The sequence below is a fragment of the Aythya marila genome (genome assembly GCF_965140915.1).
Source record: "Aythya marila genome assembly, chromosome: 2".
Classification (NCBI taxonomy): Eukaryota; Metazoa; Chordata; class Aves; order Anseriformes; family Anatidae; genus Aythya; species Aythya marila.
In genome coordinates, this window is record NC_139043.1 from 95,325,804 (window position 1) to 95,351,891 (window position 26,088).

At 35.6% G+C, this 26,088-nt stretch overlaps 1 protein-coding gene across 1 annotated transcript in view; it reads left to right on the plus strand.

Moving 5' to 3' along the window:
- The window catches only part of GABBR2 (gamma-aminobutyric acid type B receptor subunit 2), a gene marked incomplete at both ends in the record, with an annotated part of 496,416 nt that overhangs the window by 359,399 nt on the left and 110,929 nt on the right, over window positions 1-26,088 (plus strand). The window contains one exon of the mRNA XM_082753404.1: window positions 7,478-7,600. Coding sequence (XP_082609530.1) covers window positions 7,478-7,600 — 123 coding nt within the window. The remainder of the gene's footprint in view (window positions 1-7,477; window positions 7,601-26,088) is intronic.

The following is a 26,088-nucleotide window of genomic DNA, read 5'->3' on the forward strand; positions in this document are numbered from 1 at the left end:
TATTTTCAGTGCATTGACTGAGAAGGTAAAACTGCTCAAAGATGCTTTGAAATTATTCTGAGCACAACACAGCAAAGAGGAAATGTTCTAGGAATGTGTGCGTTTAACAGGCTAGTGGCTGCAGCTACTGAATTCTGAATAACAAGCTTTTTGGTCATATCCAATTGACCATTACTATCAGTAGTACCAGGCACTCCATTACCCTGGAAAGCAGTAAAACTCATAAAGTTCTCAAACTGAAGAGGTCAAAGTATATCATCATAGAAAAAAAAAAAAATATATATATATATATATATATATATATATATATATACACACATACATATATATTTTTAAAGTAGATATGCACATTTTTAATTAAATTGAGGTACCTCTAAGAGAGTAAAATTTCTTAAGCTCCACTTTTACTACCAGTGACTTGGTCAAAAAAGCTTGCTGGTATAAAGTATGTTCTTTAAAATGTTAGCATTCACTCATTAAAACTATAATTGCAATGTGAAAAGTGTTCCCAATACTAATCATAGAACCTATAATAGGAAATATGTTAATAGCTGTTGAAAAAGTGTTGTGGAGTTATTAGGAACAAGTGCATGATGTGTTTTCAATAGTCCTCTTTTCCTCATTCCATTACACAATAGAAATTAAGAATGTATTACAGAATAGTTCTTTAAAATATTAATGGCTATAATAACTGAAAGATTGATGGCCCTTTGCCCACATATGACAAAGCTCACCTACCATTAACTCTCCATCATAATTTTTGTGGCACCATTCCATCTGTGCTGACCCACTGAATGAAGGGAGCCACCCTAAGGTGTTTGTTAATCATACTGGGAGAAATTAAAGGGTAATTTATGTGACAGAATATCCTAAAGGCAAAGGTCCATTTTTTTCCAGCCTTGTAGGCTTTATCATATGTTTTTTTCCCACAAACTCTGTTATTTTTTCTGCCTCTAGTTCAGAGGTAGGGCTCTTACTGGCATGATTTCTGCTCAGTCTGAATGTACCAGGGAGAGGAACATTGGGTTTCAGATTTGCAAGGACTTCATTAATTGCTATTCATTTCATTGAATAAGGTCTAGCAAGCTTCACAGGGGGATCTTTTAAATGGGTTTTCCCTCTATATTCCTTCCCAGGAGTTTGGGGAGGGGACAGCTAAAAAAAAAAAAAGTTACATTGTGTTCATCCAACTAAGTTTCAGAAGACAAGGGACGTATCTGTCAACTGAACTAGAAAGGGTGGATAAAAAGCATAAAAGAAAGTAGAAATACCTTCTCAGCAGGCAAAAATAAATTTCTTTAAGGAAAAATAACAAAAAAAAAATATGTTATAGCCTGTAAATAGATACAAAAATATTCCCATAGAAACTACGTTTCTATGAATTCAACAAATAAATACATAATAAAAAGCTCATAGATCTTCCTTTAAATTCAAAGATACTTTATTCTGATAAAAAGGAGGTTCCTGGTAACAAAGTAACTCTAATAAAAACAAACAAACAAACAAACAACAACAACAACAACAAAACACCCAGGAGGAAATGAAGTATTGAATCCATGTTGGAAAGCTTTTTGTGAAACTCAGAGGTTACAAACCTAATGTTGCATTCTGGAGAAGTCTTCTTCACATATGAGTCTTTGGTCTTGGTTTAGAACATATTTTGGCTTTAAGGTCCATGTCATATATGAAAAGACTACATTTACATACAAAGTTTCTAATGAGTTAAGAAATAACAAAATAAAGTTTTCCTTAGCCTTAACCACAAAAAGCAAGTCTAATTATTTCTTGCTGTTGTTTGCCAAATTACCTGTTAATCCCATACACTGGTTGAGGATATGGTCCTGCAAAGCACAATGGATGTGCTTTAGAAAACAAACAAGAGCAACAAAACAGCAACAACAAAAATCATATAGGTTCTGTGAAAATAAACAAACAAACAAATAAACAAACAATTGAGCATTTGAAATTGCCGTGGCAGGTAGTACAGCCTGTGATAGTTTGAGAAAATCCCTGAGTTTAATGAGCAGAAGCTTCATCCCAGAGCTTTAGACAGATTTCACATCTTCTGTGATCAGACCGCTGAGTCCAGGGCAGATAAGGTCTTTGATCTTGAACTTCTCTTCATGGTCACTAAGCCAGCAGTTTTCAGAAAAGAATAAAAGTTTCATTTGCTCATATAGTAATATTGCTGAAGAGAAAATGGCCTAGCAGTTTCTGTTCTGAGTGAATTTATTTTGAAGACAAATAGCTTTATATCCAGATATATAGTCCAGACTGGTAGCAATGGCATTTATAACAGTGGGAAGATCTGCCAGGATGAGACAGATTCACCTATCCAATCACAGATGGTAGAAAATATTATTCACAGATGCTGCTGTATGAGAGCTTGGCTTCAGCAAGAAGTCAGGAGCACTCCTAAAAATGGATTTTATTAGCTACTATGCATTTCTCCCAAGATTGATTTTCTGTATGCTAGGAGGAGGGTGAAAAGGGGAAAAAAATCAGAATGTTCCTCTGAAAGAAGAATGATATATCTGATGGTAAGGAGCCTCAGTTGTTCATGACTTTCTTTTGTCAGTCAAGAGAAATTCTGTTGGATTCACAACATCTGAGTCAAGACTCCTTCAGTACATTGGTGTTTCCCAAGGAGTGAATGTACTGAACTTAAGGAGTGCTGGTGGGTGTGAGTAATGGCTAGCACTAAGGAAAGCTGGGCTTCCTGCAGGTCGAGTGGGGAGATCAGCAGGCCATTTGGAATTGCTGCTAGTAATATGTCAGTGGCAATGGCAGAGTAAATGTATGTGAGGATAAAATTGCTAATCATCTGCAGAAGTAAAGCTCTTTAAATGTCTGGGGGAAAAAGAAGCTCCAACATAGGTTAGCATTTATGTTTTCTCCCCAACAGTGTTCACATACAAAGATATTAAGATCTTTTTTTTTCCCTTCCTGCAGTCTAAAATAATTTCACTGAGGTAGGTGTTAAGCATGAAAAGACTATATATATACATAAATATATATATAACATTGGGAAATTCTAACGTAATGTGAGAGAGAAATTGGGTTACCCCGTTTCTTCCAGTAAAGGTAACATTGAATTCAGTGCTGTCAACACCACTGACTGAGTCAAGTACCCATTGATTTGGCCTCCAATTTAAAAAAACAATTGAAACTCAATGTCTGATTCTGAAAATGTAGTGTTTTGGTGAAGAGTCCTGCTCGAGAGCTGCATTACTGCAACAGTTTTGCAAAGTACAAAGCCGGATCACATTGCATGTGTGAGGTGGCTTCAGGAGGCCTGCTTTCAGCCTGTTTACCCTGCATGCAACATTGGCAGCGCAGTGTTTTACAGAGCTCGTTACAGATCACTTGCTCAGGTTGTCTTATAGACTTGCTTTTCCTTGCCTTCATCCTGGCAGTTTGCTGTCTGGCAGAAGTAAAGGATGAATAACACCTGCTACTTGGGACAGCTGCTGTTATGTACCTTTCCCCTTCTGTATAGAAAATGTCCATTCACAATGAAATGCAGGAAAAAAAATGCTCCAAGAGGTATCCAAGCAAAAGCTCTTTTGTTTGCTGTATTACTGCTTCTATTTTCTCTAACAAGGAAATATTATTTAAAAAAAAAAAAAAAAAAAAAGAGAGAAAAATAAAAAGGCTAAGAATTATCAGATATGCACTAGTCAGATCTGATCAGATGCAAATAAAAGATGAGCATGATCAAGAAAGGGTGCTTAGCAATATGAAGTGATAATGTCAGATATAGCAATGCCTTTTGACCATGCTTATGAGTGGTTTATCAGTATTGCTGATTTTAATAGTCTCCTTTCACTCTTTTGATTCTGATATTGATGTACTACTTTGATTAACATTGTTAGGTCTTAGTAAATCTGCATCTGATGCAACACTAGTTTCAATCTCAAAATAGTCAATAAAAATTGGGAAGGCAGTGGGTTAGATGCCTCTTTTTTTACCTGTTCTTGTTGTCCCAACAGAAATGTTAACTATTTTAATTGGAAATATAAGGTGTCATTATTGATTTTGGTTTTGCTTATGTTGCTTTATTATTATTATTATTATTTATTTGTGTGTGTGCGCGTGTGTTTGTTTTACAAGGGACTTCTCTGGGTCAGTAGAGCACAGGGAAACATTTCTGACAGATTCTTTCCATATAGCTTAAATTTCTCAAATGCATATCTTTAGCTGAAGTTAATGGTCTTCAAAAACTTATGGCAAAGGATGAGTAGAAAGGGACACATTTCAGAACACTCATTTCTCTGATCTGAAATTGTACCTGAAGTAGGTGGGCTGGATTCTCCTTTGAAGGTTTCTTTCTCTGCCCACTGCCTAATGACTGAGGCCAGACACCTAATGGTTAAACAGCCAACTTCAATAAAATAAATACCATCAATTACAAAGAAAGACCAACCAATATATGCCAGTAAAATAAATTAGCTTGCCATTTAAGAGCAATTTTAAAATCTGGTACATTGGAAAGTTTGTAGAACAAGAATTCCTGTATGAATTTTTTCAGATGTTTCAGAAACAGGTAATGAAAGTTCTTTAGAGTATATCTGTTCATTACAATGGAAAGATAGCAGTACCTGAAAGTAAGAAATACCTTAATTAAAATGTTAATTCTTAAAGATTAATGTTTCTGATAAATGTGAAAATCTTCCATATAAGTATATACACACAAATACATGTATATTAGCATGTATATTTTCTGAACAGATCCTTGATGAGACCAAGATCCTAGGAAAAATATAAAATACTGCAAAATGGGTGAATTCTGCATGGATTCAGTATGAATCAAGGGTTGCTGCTACATTGGTTAACTTCTAGTTGTTGTAATGTGACCCTCTGGGTGCAATTTGAAAAGAGATTATGATTTTATAATCCTTTCATGTTGCTCACAAGAGTATGTAAGATTCAATGCACTTTGCTTGGTGAGTTAGTGAATGGTGAGACTGTGAGGGGTAATTCTTGAATTGTACAGCCCATTGGATCTCAGGGCAGGTGGAGGGAAAGGCTTTAGATGTAATGAATGACTCCTCCTGTGAAGGACACATTCTTGCTTTCAAAGAAGTGGTTGTCTCTTAAAATCTATCCAGTGGAGGACAATGGGCTGCCTCTCTCTCTGTCTATAATACGAGTTCCTTTGCAAATCATAGCCTGAGAGTAACACTTACCCTGATTTCTGGGCAAGAACATAGGAAGGACCATCTACAGCACTACTTTGAATCCAGCAAAGTATTGTGTCCCAGCAAAAGCACCAAAGGTCCAGAGATGACTGGGAAGGGACTGGGGACAGAGAGCACACTCCCAAAGGGACCCTGACGGAGTAGTGACTGAGGGAGGACTGGCTTTTCCTGCTAGTAAGCCTGCTGTGGAACTTTCTATTGGACAGCTTGTCTGATAAAAAATACTTCTAACTTTATTAGAAAGCTGTTTTCAGGATCACAGATTTGGACAGAAGTGTCTAAATCTCATCTAAATCCAAATTATATTAGGAAATGACTTCCTGTGGTTTTCTAACTTATGTCTCTGCTCTTACCAGGAGCAACACTTAGGTATATTTCACCTAAGTCCTGTTTAGAGACATCGGATAAGAGATGAACAATGAATGGCAATTTTTTACAGAGGGCAGTCTGAGTCATTAACAGCCTTTTTTTCAGCTTTGATTGTAACTTTGTAAACAACTTAAAGGTTAGGCATACTTGTGGTTTCCCAAAGAAGACCAGATACAGAGAATCTTGATTTAATACCTGCTTTCCTTTTAGTTTAATGAGAAAATACATTGCAACAACCTCTTGCTACCACCAAGACACCTTTTCCTTGCAAAGTTCTCTTTACAACACAGTTCAACAGTAAGACAAAACACAATGAAAGTTGCATCTTTTCCCTTCACCCTCCCTCTCTGATGAGGGCACTGATGAGATGGACATGCTGCTTCATTACCTGTGCAAACATATTGAAAAGTATAGTTTTCTGGTCCTTTCTGATGATGTTGGCTACATGGATTTAAATATCTGGTCTCACTAAATGAAAATAGTGCCTCAAGTCCTTTAAATCATTCTGATTTCTAGCCTTATTTTTACACTTAATTTACTCCAAATGTATCACAAAATAAACTAGCAGCTTAATAGAGTGGTGTACAGTACTGCAGAAACTTCTGTCAAAATCAGGAATGCATCTCTCTAAATAATATGAAAAAAAAAAACTTTTTAACTTTCTTACATTATTTCAAATTGTATTTATTTTTATCCTTTCCTTAAGCTTGATAGGAGTTCAATGCAAATACAATTTTATTCTAGGCAGGAATAGCAGTCTAGCCTATATTAAGATTAGCTGACACTACTGGCTTTGTAAAGCATTTTCAAAATCTTAACAAGTTTATCAAATTGAACTGAAATAATCACATTTTTTTTAAGCCTCTCAGACTTAATATTTTTGAATATTTCATTCAGATTAAACCAACTCTTTCTAAGAAAGAAAATTACGGAAAAGTATGTGGATTTGTTCATGTTAAAACAATTTGGTAATACCTTTTGAATATTGTACGAGTGTTCATTAGGAACAGAAGCATAAGTTCATTTAAAGAAACAGAAACATAGGCACAAGAATCATTTAAGCCTGGTATTTTAAACACGCTTACAACTTTGCAAATGAAATAATGCACTTATAGTGTATTTTATCTGATTTGCTATTTGTGTAAGAGTAGAAATAATATAGGGATTGTATACAGCTGTACAAGACTGTAACGCATAGTTTGGCTTGTTCCTATTAGCATTTTTTTCTTATTTAATCTAAAATTCATGTAAAATTAAAAACACGCTTTAAGTAGAATCTGCATAAAAGCCTCTCACTATTGTAAAAGAGAAAAAATACATCATCCTTTTCCATTCCCTAGATAAAAGAGGAAAGAGTTATATACATAGAGAAAAACCCACACCTCCAAAACCAACTTATCTTTAAATATCTTGCAAACATGTTTTCCAGATCCAAGAAGGCTATGAGAAAGTGAACACAGTAAATCTTAGTGAAGACTAATTTCCTGCTCAGCTGCTGGTGTTCTGAGAGTGATGTCACACTTTTTCACATTTGCATAAATAAATATAATAGTGGATCTCTAAAATATACTTTTTATTTATTATTTTTGTCTAAGAGTTAATATAACGCCTGGACTTCAATATCAATATTTAGGAAAACTTCTAGTTTCTCTTTAGAAGTCTGAATGTACTTTTGATACTTCTAACAACCATGAAACAAACTAAAATAATTGTGTCTTCTTGCTTTCATCTTTTGATATTTCTGAAACTTTTCTCCATTCATTGTTAAAATACTTTTTTATTAGCAAATTGTGTTTTTCTCCCTATATAGGAGTAAAGCTGTACAGGGATCTATCTATGGCTCATGGGATTTTCCCTTTTTTTTTCTCTTTTTTTATTTTTTATTTTTTTATTTTTTGTCTCTCCAGATCATTAAAGACCAGAAGCTACTGGTGATAGTTGGAGGGATGCTACTGATTGATCTTTGCATCCTGATTTGCTGGCAGGTTGTGGATCCTTTGAGAAGGACAGTGGAAAAGTATAACATGGAGGTATGTCCTCACGCCCAACTAATACTCATGGTTGCATATCTACAGCTTTCTATAGAACCTGGCGATATACATTAGTTTATATGAAAACAGGTCATGTTGCATATTTAAGGGGAAGAAAGGTTCTATTTTTAAATGTACTTAGAAATGGAACAACTGCAACCAAAAGAAATCCTATCTGTAGTTGAAGGTGCTACATTTCTTTGCACTTCTGATTTTATATGAATGTGTTGTAAGCACAGGAGACTTCTCTGCTAAGACTCTCTATTAGAGTCTGTTGCAATAAATAATAGATTATCAGAACCCATTAGCAGATTTCAGTAAGAGCTCATACAAGATAAGTGAAGGAGAGGTCACTGCTTAGATGGCATTCTTTGTGGAGATGCTCAGGATTTATATTTCCTACTGTTATGTTTATTTTCAGTAATAGCATGTGCAAACACCCATACTGATTGTTCCTATTTTAATGTCATTCCCAGAAAGGTCATGCTAGAGATTTTGTTAGGAAGGAGATAATAGCTTAATGCCACCTGTACACATTTTCCAGCATTCTGGTAAGTTTCTAGTAAAGATTTAGAATGGAACAGGATGGAATAGAAGAGAACAGAAAAAAAAAAAAAAAAAAAATTGAATTTCTGGACATGGAGGGTTTGTCAGCAAGAAATATGGCAGTAACAATACAGAACCAGAAAAAATAAATAAAAATAAAATAAAAATTCATTCTATCTCTATGCAGATTGGCAGAGTCCGAGAGTTTATAACCTCCAACATGGAAACTGGCAACATCTGAAAAGTAGATTATATGAGGACAATCTAGGAATATTATTCTATTCTCCAATACTTGACAATCAGTGAGAAAGAATATATATACATATATACATATATATATATATATATATATATATATATTTCTCTTGTGATGTTAATATTTAGAAGAAGTATGATACTTTGTTCCATTGGTTTTCCTTTGTTCCTACTTCACAGTGTAGTTCTGGAATTTTATTAGGAAAAGATTTTACTTCTTATTGGAATATAATTTCTGAAATGATGTCTCTTGAACTGCAAGGGAAACCTTTCAAGAAATCATTTTATAGTCTGAAAAGAGCTTTCACAATCATTCCCTAGAGTTTGAACTTGTTTTTGAAGACTCCCCAGTCATTCTGATTGTCAATAAATATGGAAAACATAACTGAAATTTGTCTTGTGCAGACACTTCTGCCCTACATTTGCAGAGCTTGTTTCAAGCTCTGCCAATAACCCTGTTTACTTCATTACCTCCAACTACATTGCAATTGATGAAATTTCAATTGTCAGTGTTGTTAACTGTTTCACTGCTCATATAAAACCAAACATAATATTACAAGTAATCATAAAATCCAACTGAAATAATGCTCATTTCAGCGCTTTGGTGGGTTAGAACTCTTCTTTCCTCTGAACAGAGAGAAGACAAAACTAATGGACTTGATATCTGACCTTAGCAGAATCACTAGATTGAAATATTCGTAGACAGCAGCAGCAACTGTGAGGTTATCAAACCATAAATACAATGTGTTTGAAAAATAATGTTAATTGCAGTTTCAAAGACTACAGTTTACATCTGAATGTGGATTGTATAGTGCTAAAAACATGATGTATGTTTTCTCCATGTTTGGTGCTGTCCAGACCACAGGGCTGCACACTAGAAACACCCCTGGGAACTGTGTAAGCCCATTCAAAATTTTAAAAACTCACATTCACTGAATGCATACATAAAAACATATAATATTTTGAATACTCACATGAAATTGACCAAAACTTAGTGTTAGAGTTGTTTGCCATGTAAATTAGTCAGAATGTTTTCTTAAGATAATGGACTCGGGGAGGTAAGAAAATAAAAGTATTATGCAGCAAATTATAATATTGTACATATGTTTTTATCTTATATAAGCAATTAGGTGAACTGCAATTTGCTTTCCTGAAGCTGGCCTTTTCAAATTGTAGAATCTCTTTAGTAAAATAAATAAATAAATAAAATTGTATTTTTTTAAATGGATTCTACAATGGTGAATTTCTTTAATTGAGCATACCTCAACAGGTATTGGGTTTTGTGTTTGGAAAATACCTATCACAGAGTACACACTATTCTAGTAGTATTCCTGTTTTAATTCTGGAATGAAAATATGTCACATATATCTCTTGTCCCACATGCTTCTAAGAAATAATTTTAATTGAATACTTTTTCTCAGTTAAAGTAGATCCAAGTGATAGACACTGAACAAAATGTAGGCTCCAAAGATCTGAACACTATCATTTATTTTAGTTACTTTGTACTTTGAGTGAGGTTTTAACCGAATACTCATTGGCTCCCTGTGTGAAAGTTCTGCATTTGGCCTGTGAAAATTTGACTTTCAGGTGGTCTTCTATTAATTGTGTCTTCATAAATATTTCAGTCAAAAGAACCAAAATGAGGAACCTAGAAATTGACAGTATTGTTTGTTGTTTGGAATTACTCACAAAATGGTTAATTTGAATGTATCCTGGTCTTAAAGCTGAGGATGGGCAGTCTATATCTAAAAATATAAGGGAAGTGAAAGGGCTTCTGTTGGAATGAAGATTCTATACCCCAATAGAGGCAAGAAAACAGCTGAGATGTTTGATCTGTCATCTTTCAGATTGGTCTCTGCAATCATGACCCTGAACATCAGTTTTCCCCGTGAAATGCACATCTACAAAAGCTGTAAGAGACCAAGTTAACAGTTACAATGACTGAGTCTTAATCCAGTCCCTCCAACCATTAGTAGGACAGTTATTCAGTATCTGACATACAGACAAAAAAATTGTTGTATAAAAACAACAGGCTATGGGTAAAGGCAGAGACAGGTTTAAAAGTTCTGTAGCTATATTCCAATCTCCTACAGAGGAATGGTAAGGTTCCTCCTACTTGGATTTTTCCTGGTTTCTTAAGAAAGCAATGTCTATATGCAAGGGTGCTCTTTGTGTACCTTTTATTTCTATTGCCTAATAAATTTTGAAGCAACCAATTTCAGATAAATTTGACACATAGAGTACTGTAGGCTTGGTTCTCACATCCTGCAAAAGCACTTTCTGACATAAAATGCTTCTCGTTGTCAAACAGTATTGAGAAAATCCCATAGTGCTACTTCTGTTCACCTGTTTTTCTTCACACAGAATCACACACACAGAATCATCTAGCTTGGAAGAGACCTCCAAGATCACCTAGTCCAACCTCTGACCTAACACTAACATGTCCTCCACTAAACCATATCACTAAGCTCTAAATCTAAACGTCTTTTAAAGACCTCCAGGGATGGTGAGTCAACCACTTCCCTGGGCAGCCCATTCCAATGCCTAACAACCCTTTCAGTAAAGAAGTTTTTCTTAATATCCAACCTAAACCTCCCCTGGCGCAACTTTAGCCCATTCCCCCTCATCCTGTCACCAGGCACGTGGGAGAATAGACCAACCCCCACCTCATTACAGCCTCCTTTAAGGTACCTATAGAGAGTGATAAGGTCGCCCCTGAGTCTCCTCTTCTCCCCAGCTCCCTCAGTTGCTCCTCATAAGACTTCTTGTTGCATCCTCTGTAATACTTTTTCTTTTGCTGATGTTACTGAAGAGATCAACAGCCATTTTTTCTCATTAGTTTCTTCCTAGGCTGAATTTGGAATTTGGAATTGCTTCCAAAGATAAGATCTGGTTTTGACTGTTTCTGTCAGACCAGCTTACTCCAGTAATATGAACTAGAAGGCGTTCTTGCTTGTTTCACCTGCCATGTTCTTGGGCTTGAAAGCCATCAGGAATTCCAGTTCTTCTATGTATGTTGCTGGCTGTGGAAGAGTTTTGCCCCACTGGTAGGGGTCTATTTCCTTCTTGAAAACATCTTGGATTTTTCCTGGTTTCTTAAGAAAGCAATGTCTATATGCAAGGGTGCTCTTTGTGTACCTTTTATTTCTATTGCCTAATAAATTTTGAAGCAACCAATTTCAGATAAATTTGACACAGCTGGTGTAAGTCTTAAGGCTCTAGCATTGCTACAGATTTCATGAAAACAGTCAGCTGTATGGAGGAGAGGTTCTGGTAGCATCTCCACTAAGAGGAGGTTTTCAGTGAGAGTTTACTCCTCTTTCCAAAGGCAAACATCAAAATACCTTGCTGCAGAGGCTCTTCACAGTTAGACTTGGAGAATCTAGCCACAAGTTAAAAATACATAAGAAACCAGTTCACTCTCATTTCAGTTGCTCATGGATACACCTGCTGTGGAATGAAACCACAAGTCTGAAATCACAAAATCTTTTACAGAGTCACTTCTCCCTGTGCAACAGCCGTGTCATAATCCGATTAAATGCTTAATACAGTTCAGTAAGTCTTTGTGTAGACATGCAATCACACACACTTCTCTCTCATAATATAATGCTATAGTAATTCTACAGTTTACCTTGAGCTTTTGCAACTGGCCTGTCTTCTCTCAGCACAAATAGCTGTAACACTGGCACAAACTGAATGACTGTGGCCTTAGAAGGTAACAAGTAATAACTTTTAACAAACACAAACTTGTGTACTAGGGGAGATAGACGAGATTTTTTAGTTCTCAAGGATAAAAAGATGTTAGTGTTAGACTCAAGAAAAGATGACAATATTTCTTGTAAAATTTTAAAATCTGTTTATCTGTTTATAGCAACATTTGCATTCCTTGATATCTTAGTGCTAGTTATATAGTTATCATTAGATATTTCCTCTTATGCAACCATATGATAACATTGTCAATATTTAAAAATATAAAAATACTTGTATTTTTATATTTTCTGTATTTTTTATATTTAAAATATAAAAATATTTTAAAATATTTAAAAATTCATTATGATATCTTCTGGAATGTTTCAAGTATTTAAGGTTTCACACTGAATTGTCCTGTTATGGTAATAAACAAGAAAAAAAAAAAAAGTGCCCTTTTAGAAGATACAGATGAGAAAACCAGATCAATGAATCACATTCAGTATGGGCTTCTAGCATTGATATAGAGATAAAATGTGGAAACTAAGAATGCCCAATTGAGAATGTCTAACTCTACATAAGGACATTACTATAATAAAAATATCAATAAGCAGGAAAGATTGAGTAGGCCATGGCAGTGGCAGAGTAGTGCTGTCTGTTAAATAAAACTTGGAGTAAAATCAGATTAACAGGTTAATCAATTAGTGAGTAAGATGGAATTCCTATACCTTTCAAATGTTTAACTATGTTATCAACCGCATGCTACTAACCACAAAGTCAGAAGATCAGCTTTTATTGATATACTGAGGGAATCAAAAATATTGCAAGAGCAAAAATGCACATGTAAACTGGACAAGTGTCACATCAGAATGTGCTACTCAGACTAACTTATTTAGGAGCAGTGACTGCTTCATACTTCAACAAATAGGAGTACCCATGAAGAGAGAATTAACCCTTGATTTCATTCTGAATAGCATACAGAATCTGTTGTGAAGTGTTGATATTTGAAGGGCTATTCTGTAGCTACAAATAAAGCCTGCTTAGCTTCAATAGCTTTGAAGAAGCAACAGCAGCCAAAAAAAAGCATTAGAGTGATACTCAACTTTAGAAAGGGGAACAACATAAAACTGATGAAGCCTCTTAAAGAGACACTAAAGAGGACACCCTAGAGAGTTAAATCTTTGCAGGTGGCCTAGACATTATTAAGAATCTCATACTGGAGATACAGAGTAAATGCATGCCACATGTCAAGTAAGACTTGAAAAAGAAGAAACTCAGCATGACTAAACAGCAGGAAGACATCCTTCAAAAAAACAAAGCTGTATCCAAATGAGGAAAATAGAAAGGATCATAAATTCTGGTAGGTTAAATGTAGAACACAATAAAGCAGGCTAAAACCAACCTGCAAAATGCACAAAAATGAATAATAAATCTTTCTCTACATATTGGGAGCAGTAAGCTTGCCAGAGAATCTTTAGGGATAATATTTGATCAGAATATAATAGCATTACTTGCAGAAAACAGGCCATATAGAATGATTAAATGACTGTTTTGCTGCTTTTTTCAGCAAAAGTATTTGTTGAAGAGCTTGTGGAGATTCCTATGCTAGAACCCTTGTGATGAACTCACTGAAGAGGGACTGGAGTTTCTGGTAGGAATAGACAAACTATTCACAAATAAATCACTAGAACCAGATTATATTCTCCCAAGCTTTTTAAAGAAATTCAAGGAAGTAGTAGTGAAACTACTGGCAGCCATACATAATTATTAGCTCAGAACTGCTTTGATATCTGAAAGAAAAGTTGCAAATGTCTTGTCATGTTTTCAAGACGGAGTAGAAACCTCAAAGTTTTAAGCTAATGCCTGTAGCAGACCAATTGACAAAAATTGTAATCAAGAGAGGAATTAGAGATAAATATGCTACACTGACAAAGAGTTGGCATGGCACTTGTGGAGGAACATATGATTCAAAACCTCAGTGAAGTACTTTGAAGAAGCCAGCAAGCAGTGAACAGAAAATGACACAGCCTGCTAGGTCTCCAAAAAGGACTTGACAATTTCTTTCATCAAAGTCTCTCATGGAGAGCCATTAACCAGCCATAGAAAAATAGAAGCCCTCAAATGGATATAAAACTTTATCCATTCCAACAAGGAAACAAAACTAAGGAATTACTAACAGTCATACTCGAGAAAGAAGTGATATAGCTGGTAGAGTTCTTCAGGGATCTGGGCTGGGACTAGTGTTCTCCAGTGGAAGAGAAAGCAAATGATGAGCTGACAAAATGTTAGTGGTAATAGTAAAGTATTCCAGGTAGTAAAAATGTGGGCTGATTGTGAAGAATTCGGGGGGGGGGGGGGGGGGGAGGGGGGGGGGGACACTGCAAAACTTTGGTTCTGAATATTAAAATAGTAGAAAAAAGTATAAGTAGTAAGCCTTTAGGTGATGTATATGGAGTAAAATAGTCCTGAGTTTGGATAAAAAATGTTACATTCTGAGTTCTTCAGTGCTATGTGGGAACAAGGCACTGGTGTTATAAAATTTCATGAAAATATGCAGAGTAGCAATCAAAACTTATAGTGCTAGGACATGCTAGGGAGTATTTGGAAAGAGTCATAGAACACAGCACAGAAAATATTTTCTGTGTAATCTTGTGTGCTGGTTCTGCCTGGGATGGAGTTAACATTCCTCATAGAAGTGCTGTGTTTTGGATTTGTGGCTAATAGTGTTGATAACACACCAATATTCGGGATAATACTGAGCAGTGCTTGTACAGCTTCAAAGTTTTCTTTTTACCACTCTGCACGCACAGTGAGTATAGGCTGGGGGCTGGACAAGAGATTGGGAAGGGACAGCCTGTACAGCTGACTCAAACTAGCCAAAGAGATGTTCCTCACCATACACTCAACAGTATGCCAAGCAACTCATGTTCAGCAGTAACACATGCTCAGCAATGGAAGCTGGGGTAGAGGAAGTGTAGGGGTTGTATTCCAAAGAGTCATTGGTCAGAGACAAGCTATGCATTGGTCTTGTGGGAGGAGATGAGAGATTGCCTTTGTATCACTGTTTGTTTGTTTGTTTTCCTTCTTTCTTTCATTTACTAAACTGCCCCTACCTTTATTCGTTTGTTTTCTTGCTTTTGCTCTTCCTATTATCTCTCCTGTCCCACTAGGATTGGGAGTGGCTGCACCAGTGTTTAGCTGTTGGCTCCTGTCAATCCACCACACCTAATATTGTCTTTTTGAAGAACTTGTCCATGCCCTTAAACCAGAAGCATTGGTTTGTCAGGACTTAACTATCAGTCAGTTGCAGCAAGTGCTCTATGCGCTTTTGACATGAAGTAGCATGGCTGATGCTTCGTTAGAGAAGACACCAGCACCCAAACATGTGCTTCTGAGAATTAAGCTCGTAAGGTAAAATAGCCTTTTCTGATTATAACTTCAGCAGCAAACCTAGAGATTATTATCTCATTTTCTATGCAAAGTCTTACTGATACTGTGGAAGATTGGATTTTAGATTTTTATTTAAAGTAGAGGAAACACACATACAGATTAAATAAACTGTTCATTCTACATTTCTGACTAAGACTGAAGAAGCTTGACTTAAAACAACTAAAATTGCCAGCAGTTTTCTTTCAAATAACTAATCCAGAACAAAATCAGTGTTATCTTACTGATAATTCTGCAGGTGCACAAAGATGTTGTTGAGTATTTCTTGGTAGAGGGATACAAGTGCAACTAGCCTGGAGGAATAAATGTTGTGCCTGAGTGTCATAATGTCTTTTCTGTGAGATTTCTCCAATCATAGTACCTGAATAAATGAAAATTCCAAAAATATTATTTGGACTGTAGGTGAATTCAACTAAACATATGATTCTAGAAGTTATTCAAGGTAGTAATGCCAGGCTGCTTCTCAGTGAGTGTTGTGTGGACATAACTAAGATGTGATGTAAAGGAAACTCAAAAAGGAGTTCATACACTATGTGTGAAAGGAAAGAAAGGGTAAAAACATGTTTAAGGAGAGCATAATGATGTATGCTACCAGACCAGTTAACTAAGAGCAGAGGCCACCAAATATAAAAACTTTCTTTAGGACAGACTTCTGTCCTGTGGAATCAATTTACTTGTGTGCTTTTAAACAAAAAATAAGTGAAAATTAAGTGAAAATATATTGATATACAAAGCTGTATATCAAGTACCATTTTCACACAAAGTTTTACTTAAGTCCTAGATTAGTAACCTGAATGCTTTTCTAGTTGTTTTGTTTTGTTTTGTTTTGTTTTGTTTTTTGTCATATCCTTTAATATTATTTTTAATTGTTTTTGCATTTCTTTATGATTTTTTTCCTTTAATAATTGCCTTCAGTCATGAGCACTGCTGCTGAAAGAACTGGAAAATACTCTGCCCTGAAAGTATGTACAGAGGAGAGCATGTGTGTATGTCTGTATACACAAGAGGAAAACGTGGGAGTATTGGTAAAGATGTCTGGTTCTAATTCATGTACTCAAGTAGAATTATGCAGATTCTTTACTGATTTGAGACAATCAGATCATGGTCTTTTTCCACATACGTACACATGCATAAGCAGATGTGTTTAGAGGTGTTGTTTACATTGTGCTATTCAGTCAGCTAACAGCTGGATCAGAGAGAACTTTGTCAAATGTACATTATGAAATGAAGTATATAATTGGCTGAAGTAGTTTCTGGGGGTGTTCAGCCTAATGCAGGTCAGAGCTCGTTAGTCAATTTTTTCTCTAAATATCATTAAGCCCATCTGTTTCCCCTACTATTTTTTAAATAAATTTAATTTCTTCCCTTCCAATTTGAAATATTACAGACGGTGAGAGCCAAATGTCTCCTAAATCTGTAGCCTGCTTTCAAACCCTACCATTCTAGCTCACAGCAGGCGGCCCACCAGCAGTAGCTGAAACTGAGAACTCTTACTTGCATCTGCTGGGGCCCACTGGTGGCTGGCAGCCATGCCAGAGAGGACAAAAATGAATGGCCATGGAAGTCAGCTGTAAACCTTCCGCTGGCCCAGAGGATCTAGAGCAGGTCCAAAGAAAGAGTAAATATTAAAGAGCAGAAGCTGTTTTACTTGTCTTTCTGATTTGACATCAGTTTCCAAGGAAACGGAACAAAACGTGAGGACTGGGAGCCAGCAGCTGAGATTGACTCAGCTGGTGGCTAGTTCTACTTGTGTTTCCATGGAAACAGATATCAAATTGGCAAAAATAAAGAAATAGGGCAGGGTCAGTTCCAAAATGGCAGAATGAATGGCTGCAGCTTCAGCTACTTAATAAAATGAGGCTTGCTGGTGTTTATTCCTCTACAGTAAGCAATTCCAGTTTTAGTTCTGGCTCCATTATTCACTTCCCAGTAAATGTTACTTTCCAACCTTAGGGACGTAGGATCCACTATCATGGACCAGATTTGTAATCCAACTGGTTCAGCGGTTTGTTTGCAGCAGTGGCTGGCACAAATGCTTTCAAAGGTGGTTGCTAGAAATGCGTAGTGCACAAATGAGAGTTTATCTGTCCTGCTTAAATTTTTGCCCATGGTTCCTAATAATTAGGGGCTTCAAATGCAGAGTTGTATATATCTTACAGCAATGCTATACACACTCACTGTTTGAATACTTTTGTTAATCCTATAAATGTCTGTTTTTTTTTTTTTTTTTTTTAACTCTTGCTAACTTTTTGGAATTCATTGTAGTTGCTAATTATGTACTGTGTGAAAAACTTCCTTTTTCAGTTTTGAAAATGTTGCTTTTAAGTCCACTGAATATGCCTTATTTTTCTTCTAGGAAAAAAAAAAAAAAAAAGTATCATCCTCATCTATTTTTGCAGTAGCCGTCATTATTTCATGTGTGTTTACTACACATCCTTATTTTTCTCTTCTTTCTTTGGTAGACAGTTTTACTTTTATTAAGCTTTTTTTCCTGTGACATAGAAAGTCTAAAACATCCTTTTTATCTATAATGACTAATATTGCATATTTTGGAAGATCTGTGTAACAATAGTTTTCTCTATTATTCATTCTGTTCCTTATGTTTTGTATATTCTTTTTCACTGTCATACACTATTAAACAGAAGTTGGGGTTTTACTGTCAAAATGATTCCTGGATCATTTCCATGTATTAATTAAGACCCCTAGAAAATGCATAAGTTGTTCCATTGTTTTTAAGTGAAAATGGCTTTACAGTTACTTAAATTGAATTATATTTATCATCATATTTCCCAGTCACCTTAACTACTTTCCTCATAAATCTTTACACTCAATTAACCTCAAGTTTTGTCTGCATATTTTCCTGCTTGTGCTGTTGAGTAATCTGATTTTAGTATAAAATTATGGTTCTTAGAATGTAAATATTACTCTGGAATGTGGAAGCATGACACTGGGTTCATTTGTGTATAATTATTGTTACTTGTGTTGTTGTTATGCAATCACACTTCTGGTACATCTTTGCTGCTTCAGGAACACCTTGCTCTAGCTCCTCTTGTTCTGAGAATTCAACTACCAAAGGTACCCAATAGGACCTGTCCTTTCCATTGTATTTGGCAGTCCAAACTATTGTTCCTCTCTTGGGATTTCAAGGTATACCTTGAAATGTTCAATCCTAAGAGAAAAGACTATCTGAGGACAGGAAATCAGATGGCAACTATCTAACCCTAGTACAGTCATTAAGTAAATATGGATTAAAGCAGTCATTTACTGCTTTTGGTCACAGCACTACTGAAATTGCTACGTGTAGTGTGAGACTATCAGTAAATGATTCCTAACCTATTCAGCATTAAGAGCATGGGGCATATCACGTATCAATGATACCTGACTGGTTCATGCAGAAGGCACTGTGATAGTTTTGTTCATTCACTGAGTATATGATAGTATATGGTAGACCCAGTGGCATTTCTTCACTTTAAACATTGAATACATAGGATCCATTCATTCAGATTTATTCCTCTGAAGTCTGAACCCAGATCCAAACATAATATCGCTTTTATGCTCCCTTAAGAAAGCTGCAAATTACTACAGATTTACTAAAGGACCACACTGATGCTTTTTGGTAGTCATCTCTAGACTACCAAATAGCAGCATCCCAGCCTTAGGATATTTCAGCATTCATTCAGCAATGCCACACTTGCAAGGGCTTAGAAGCTCATCTCCTCACATGCTTTCCTTGTTCCTTCAGAGATAAATCTCTCAGGAATCTCTGGACATAATTTTACTTGAACTGAATATTAAGTGTCAAGATTTAGAAACATTATAATCCAGACAGGAACATGTTTTGCTGTTTTGTCAGTTATTTGAGTTGTTCTTATTATCAGAAGCAAAACAGACAGGAAAACTTTTCCTTCCCTCCAACTCCAAAGCCTGATTAAGAAAAACTCCCAGAAAACAGAATTAAGGAACTGATTAATCTTCCTTTTGGCATTCTGTCCTGTACATTCAATGTTCAGCCCTTTCTAGCCTCATGACATCTCTTTGTTTTTGTTCTCCTCTCCTCTCCTCTCCTCTCCTCTCCTCTCCTCTCCTCTCCTCTCCTCTCCTCTCCTCTCCTCTCGCACCACTGTATACAGAAGCACAGATTTTAGTGCTTATGTCAGGAAACATATGCTGACACAGATTAAACGAAGCATAGTGAATTATTCCAAGAATATGCTGAGAATGCAATAGAGACCAATAAAATCTACCAGACTTCTCTGAAGGCATCAAGGTCTATTCTAAAACAGCTATTGAGATAAATTGTCTAATGTAATTAATGCTTCGTTGTGGGATGAATATTCCTTTGTTCCTTCAAATATTTAATAGGTTGACACTGAAAGACACACTGTGGGTATTCTGGTACTCTTTTAAAACCATACCTTTATTCACTGAACAAGCTTATGGACACAGCACCCATGAACAGCACCCATGTACAGTAATATTTTGCCATATTGGTGTCTAAACCTTGAAGACCTTGTCTCACCCTGGCAAAGCAATGCAGTATTAGTTATTTATACCTTATAATATGCGAAACACCAATAGAATGTCTATGAAAATACAGATATTTTGAAAACTATATAAAATAAATAAAACAGTAGGAGCACAGAATATCTACTGCAAGTGCCTTAGGCCTTTTCTGCATGGATTTCTCATACAGTATTAAGTCAAGGCCTTTGGCTGCCTATATCTTGTGCATGTAAAAAATGTTTACAGTTTCAGAAAGGACATATATTTCTTCTCTGAATAGCATACTCTAAAAAAAATCAGATATATTGTATGTATGTAAGTAAGTAAAAGCTTTTTTTGGGGGAATCTGCCAAACACTAGAATGAGCTCTTCTACAAATGCTGCAGATTATTACAAATCTACTCACTCTTTCAAAATCAAGGTTTGTTTCTGAATTAGTCTTCTCCAGCATAACTATCCAACAAAATGTGTTTACAAATATGGTTTAGTATTTCAAAACATCCTGTTGTAAATTCTCTCTCTGGAGAAAAGAGAAGAAACACACAATAGGTGTTACCATATTGTTATTGGGATCAATAGGCATTCGCAATGCTACAGTGATGTATATTAGAATATTTCAGTTGCAAGGGATCTTCAAACATCATCAAATCTAAGTGCCTGAGCACTTCAGCGCTAACCAAAAGTTAAAGCACATTACTATGGGCATTATCCAAAAGCCTTTTGAACACTGGCAGGCATGGGTCATCAATCACCTTGCTAGGAAGCCTGTTCCAGTGCTTGACCACACTCATGGTAAAGAAAAAAGCTTTAAAACTGGGGACTTTTTGCTTTACAATGGCATGAGTCACCTTAAAGTCTATTTCGAAAACTGCCTTTGTTCTTATGCCTCCAGAACTGCATCTGTGCCCTGAAAAGCGCATGAGTTTTTTAAATGCTCCTCCACCTTCCAGTAATGCTTTTGTGCAGGTGGCCCTGATTTAGGTTCTACCATGCTGGTGTTGACGTGCTTGTGGACAGAATCAATTAAGAAGCAGTACTACCCCTTAGCATACATAGTACTTAATATATCACTTTATTCCAAATCTTCTGAATCTCTGTGGATTGTTTAATTTTTGTTACCTGAAAAGAACACACCTGATTTTTGGAATTTTGTCAATACTCTCCTTATTAGAAAATGCTGAGTCTTCATTCTTCTGTTATCTTAATTTCTTAACTCCAGCAATGTTGTGAGCCCAGTTGTTTTATTTTCAGGTTCATTAAAGTAACTCAGTGTTCTCCTTCAGCTACTTGCTTCTGAAACCCTGTATTAGCCATCCTAACTTGTTCTCATAACATTACTTCTCAAATATATACATATTTTGTATTAAATTCTGTATTATGCAGATATTATAAGGGATCTGTGGTTATCCCAAATAACATTTTGGATTTAAGATTCTTGGTGTGCTGGTATCTTTAGTATTGCCTTTTTATTCAAGAATTTCCATTCATTCTGAGATATTTTTATGCTTCCTCATGAAGTATCTGTAACCCAAGTTAGAATTTTAGACACTCGAGAATCTTTCTAAAGCAGTTGAGAGTTCCTTTATTACTATTATTATATCGTATTAGGGTTTATAAGGCTCATCCTCATCCTATGGAAGACCCTTCTCACATTTTAAAACCATTATGCCAGCCTTTGGCATAATTCCTCATTAACAAATAAAATATTGTGTAATTCTTAGCAGTTTGGGAGAATCTCTTCTGATGTTTGCTACAGAATTAGATACGCCAGAAGGCACATATTTGTGGAAAAAGAAAAAAAAAAAGCTTCTCTAAATATTTAGTTTCAATGTGTTGCATATAGATGTATATGTATAATATATATATGTATGCGTGTGGGTGTTTTTATATATACATATATACACATATGTTTAAAATCTTGGCCATTGATATTCCTGGTCCGGGATAGCAGAGATGGCTGAATGTCCAATTAAAGAATTCTTTTTATTTTTCTAGTTGACTTTTTCTAAAACTTGAAATATATGTGTTTTTCCAAAAGCTACAGAGTGAGAAGTCTCCCTTGTTTTCTGGCAATCTTGAACATGTGAGCTCCTAGCTCATGTGGATTTCAAGAATCTCTTATGGAATGGTATAGGACCCAAATGTAATTGAAACAAACTGTGGTTATGATTGTGATTATATTCCTGGGTATCCCCCCTGTTATATATTTCTGTGAGCTGGTTACTTCTCTGTAGAAAAGATTTTTTGTCTAAGAGCTTTGATTAGTCCCTTCTCATCTGGGGGAAGAGAAAATAAAAGTGGAACAGAACACCTACATCAAAAATTTATAGAGCTAATTATAGAAAGTAATTTACTATGGAATTTTCTATTTCTTCAGCTCTTGTTATATAGGTTGAAGGCACATATCTTTAATGTTTTCATTGGGGCCTAATCTTACAATAATGCTGTGAGCAAAGTTTTAAAGCAAAGTATTATTTTTCATATTCTTAATTTGCATATACTAATATAGAAGAAAGAACAGCCGGTTAAAGCACTGTGGAGACATATTCAGGATAGAAATGTATATTTGATGGCAGATCATCAAACAGCATTATAGTAAATGGCATTACAAAGGAATTAGACTGGAGCAAGATGGAAATGATTGCTGGGGGTGTGATTGAAGAAGTGTGATACTTTGGGTATTTTTCCAATTTTACCAGTGTGTTTGCTTGTTTGTTTAAATTCATAAAAAAATAATTAATCCAAAATGATATAATCATGTCAGAAATGATCATAGTAGTTATTTAAGTTTTTAAAATGATGAAAATCGACAAGCTACTTCAATAAGTCACTCACCTGTCTGAGACAGGTACTGGGCTAGAAAGACCTTTGTCAGCAAGTACAACTGTTATTACACTAATCAGCCATGTGGAGGGAGAATGTACCTGTCATTTTTTAATTCTCTTTGCTTTTAGCTTTTTTTCTATTCATTATAATGTTTTCATAGAATAGAGAGATGTGTTTTGACAAACTGCAGATAGCACTCCTGAACACTGATGGAAGAATGTTTAGAAAGTAATTCTCAGCAACACATGACTTGCATTTTTTTCCTAGTATTTGTAGTATTTCCTGATATTGTATTTTTATAGTAGTTGATAGTTGTGCTTCAGTGGGAAACCATATTCATTTAATATGTCTTAAAGAGGAAGAAGCCTCAACTGTTTACTCATTTTTGTTCAATTAAAAACAATTCAGAGTGGAGAATTTAAATATAAAATTTTGGATGTATTGAGGCTAGAAGATTTGAAGATTTTCTAATTCAAGACCCCTGCTCAAAGCAGAATTACTTAGAATAGGTTGTTCAAGACCAGGTCCAGTTGTGTGTTGAATATTTTCAAAGATGAATTCTCCACAGTCTCTCTTGGTAGCATGTCTCAGTGCTTAATCACTCTCATGATAAAAAAAAAAAAAAAAAAAAAAAAAAAAAAAAAAACAACTTTTTTCTGACGTTTAAATGACATTTTCTGTATTTCAGTTTGTGTCTTTTGTTTTTTTTTCTTTCAATGGGTATAACACACAAAAGTCTCATCTCATCTTCTTTATTTCCTCCCATTATGTATTTATTCACATGAATAACATTCTCCCAAGCCTTCTTATCTTAAGGCAAAATCCCTGCTCTCAACTTCTCATGTGTCAGATGCTCCAAAGCCTTTAGTATCCCATTGTCCTTGCTAGATGCAATTTTCCATGCTAGATGCAGTTTTCCATGTATCTTTTGTATTATGGAGGCCAGACTTGGACTTAGTACTCCAAACACGGCCTCACTAGGGCCGAGTAGGGAAGAAGAGCCTCCTTCAATCTGCTGGCAACATTCTTCCTCATGCAAGGGTACATTGCTGGCTCATATTCCACTTGCTTTACGTCAGGACCCTCAGGGCCTTTCCTGCAAAGCTGCTTTCTAGCCAAAAACCCAGCCTGTACACCTCTGGGTGCCTGAGTTTTCTTCTTTCCCAATGGCAGGACTTCGCATTTCTCTTTGCTCAACAGGAGATTCCTGTTAGACCAGGCATTTGCATATGTACTCTTTATATCGTCTTCCTTCCATTGTGTTTGTTGTTGTTGTTGTTGTTGTTGTTGTTTTGTTTTGTTTTGTTTTTCTAGCTCTTTCTTGCTTACCTCACCCTGCCTAGTCTTTTGCTGTTCAAGAATAAATCAGTGAGCTGATTTATTGCCTGTACTGGTTAAAGTTGTCAGATACCTATATTTCTGAAAACTGTCCAATGTTTATATTCAATGCACTTCATTGATTTACAGAAACAGAACCCTTGCTTCAGAAGACTTTCAAGGTTCAGGATTAATATGTAGAATTATTAGACAAACAGTAAAATCTAATTTCCACAAACGTTGTTCAGAAATTTTGAGTAATGATATCCTATTTAAATCTGGTCACCTCAGATCAGAAAAGAATTCAAAAATGAATGAGCAAGCAATGTTGGATTAATCAGAAAAATAGAAAACCTCTTCTATTAAAGATGTCTAAAAAAATGTACATTTTACTTAAATTTGTGGAATGAACGCTAGGAGGTAATATGATTACTATCTCTACATTTCATGGGATAATAAAAACCAGGAAAGGGGAAGTAGTATTCAAACTGTTTGTCTGATGCAAAAGTAGTTAAGAATTGATCCTGAGTAATTGGAAGCTGAAAGACACTAGATTATTTGAGGATCTGGAATTGTCTTCTTGTATGGGGTAATAGGGGAACCCTGCACATTTGAAATTCAGAATTTAATAAGTATATGAAGAAGACTATATGATGTGGAGACTAGACCCATGTTTCTATGTTTATGAACAGACCACTAGGTTAGTATGAAGAACTTGTGAAAACTGTTTGCATTCCTACTATTTTCCAGTTAAGGCCTGGTGACCTTCATCTCAATTTTGTGATGTTTTTCAGCCACAAATGGCTAACACAAGAGAGAGAATACCACAGCTATCACTGCATCTCCTTTAAAATGGTTCATTTGCCTCAGGCTTTAGGATTTAGCTGTAATGAAGATGAAAGATTGATGGCTGACTGCTGACCTACTTTGAGGAAATGAAAGAGCAGGTGGCATGCTGCTGACTAGGAAAGCAAAAGGCTGTACAAAATACAGAGAAATAAAAGCATGGCAAAATAAAGTCTCTTTCAGATCACAGCTATTTTTCTGTAGCCCAGCACAGACTAATACACATCTGGAAACCTCAAAACCTCTTTTTATATGTGTGCAAATATATTTCAACTAATTAAAATAATTATTTTCGTTTTATATAGGAAGGCTCTTTGAGTTACTGTAAGGGCTTTGAATCTATCAAACTGTCACAGCATGTTGTTGAAACTAATAGGAAAAGCTAGACAAGGCAAATTACAAAAATATATGGCTTAAAATATGACAGACTTGTGTCAATGCTTGCAACAAACTGTTCCCCAAGTTTTGTTTAACCTTTGACAAAAGAGGGGCATGTTCATCTAAACTTAGAATTATATGACTTCCAACTGTGTGACCGAAGTGTTTAATAGTGACAAACAGTCCTTTCGCAAGTAACTGCCACCTTTTAACTAGTAGCTACTAGAGTACTCCAATTTGCATCAGAAACTTCATCCATGAATCATAAGAAATGGCTGAAGGAAAACATTTTTATTATCTGCTTAGCAATTTTGTTTGAAGCAAACTAGTAAGTACATTGTTGAATGAATCCAATGTTGACCAACAAATATTGCTGCAACTTCTTGTGACTGTCAAATTTATAGAAAATGGCATCATTTTTAAGCTAATTGCTTTTGATACAAAGCAATTATCTTCCATGTTTTGGAGCAGGTAGTGAAGAAAAGAGACATATTGCCTACCTTGAGATCTAATGGGATATGGACTGAGCTTCAAGCCAAGAGACTGAGTTGTAAGTGAACATCCTCTGCTTAAATCTTGCATTTCTGCATTTCCAGCCATCCTCACTGTTAACTTCAGTGTCATGCTGACACTCTGAAGTGAAAGAAATTTTTACAGTTTAAGGAGGCCTCTCTGTATTTGGC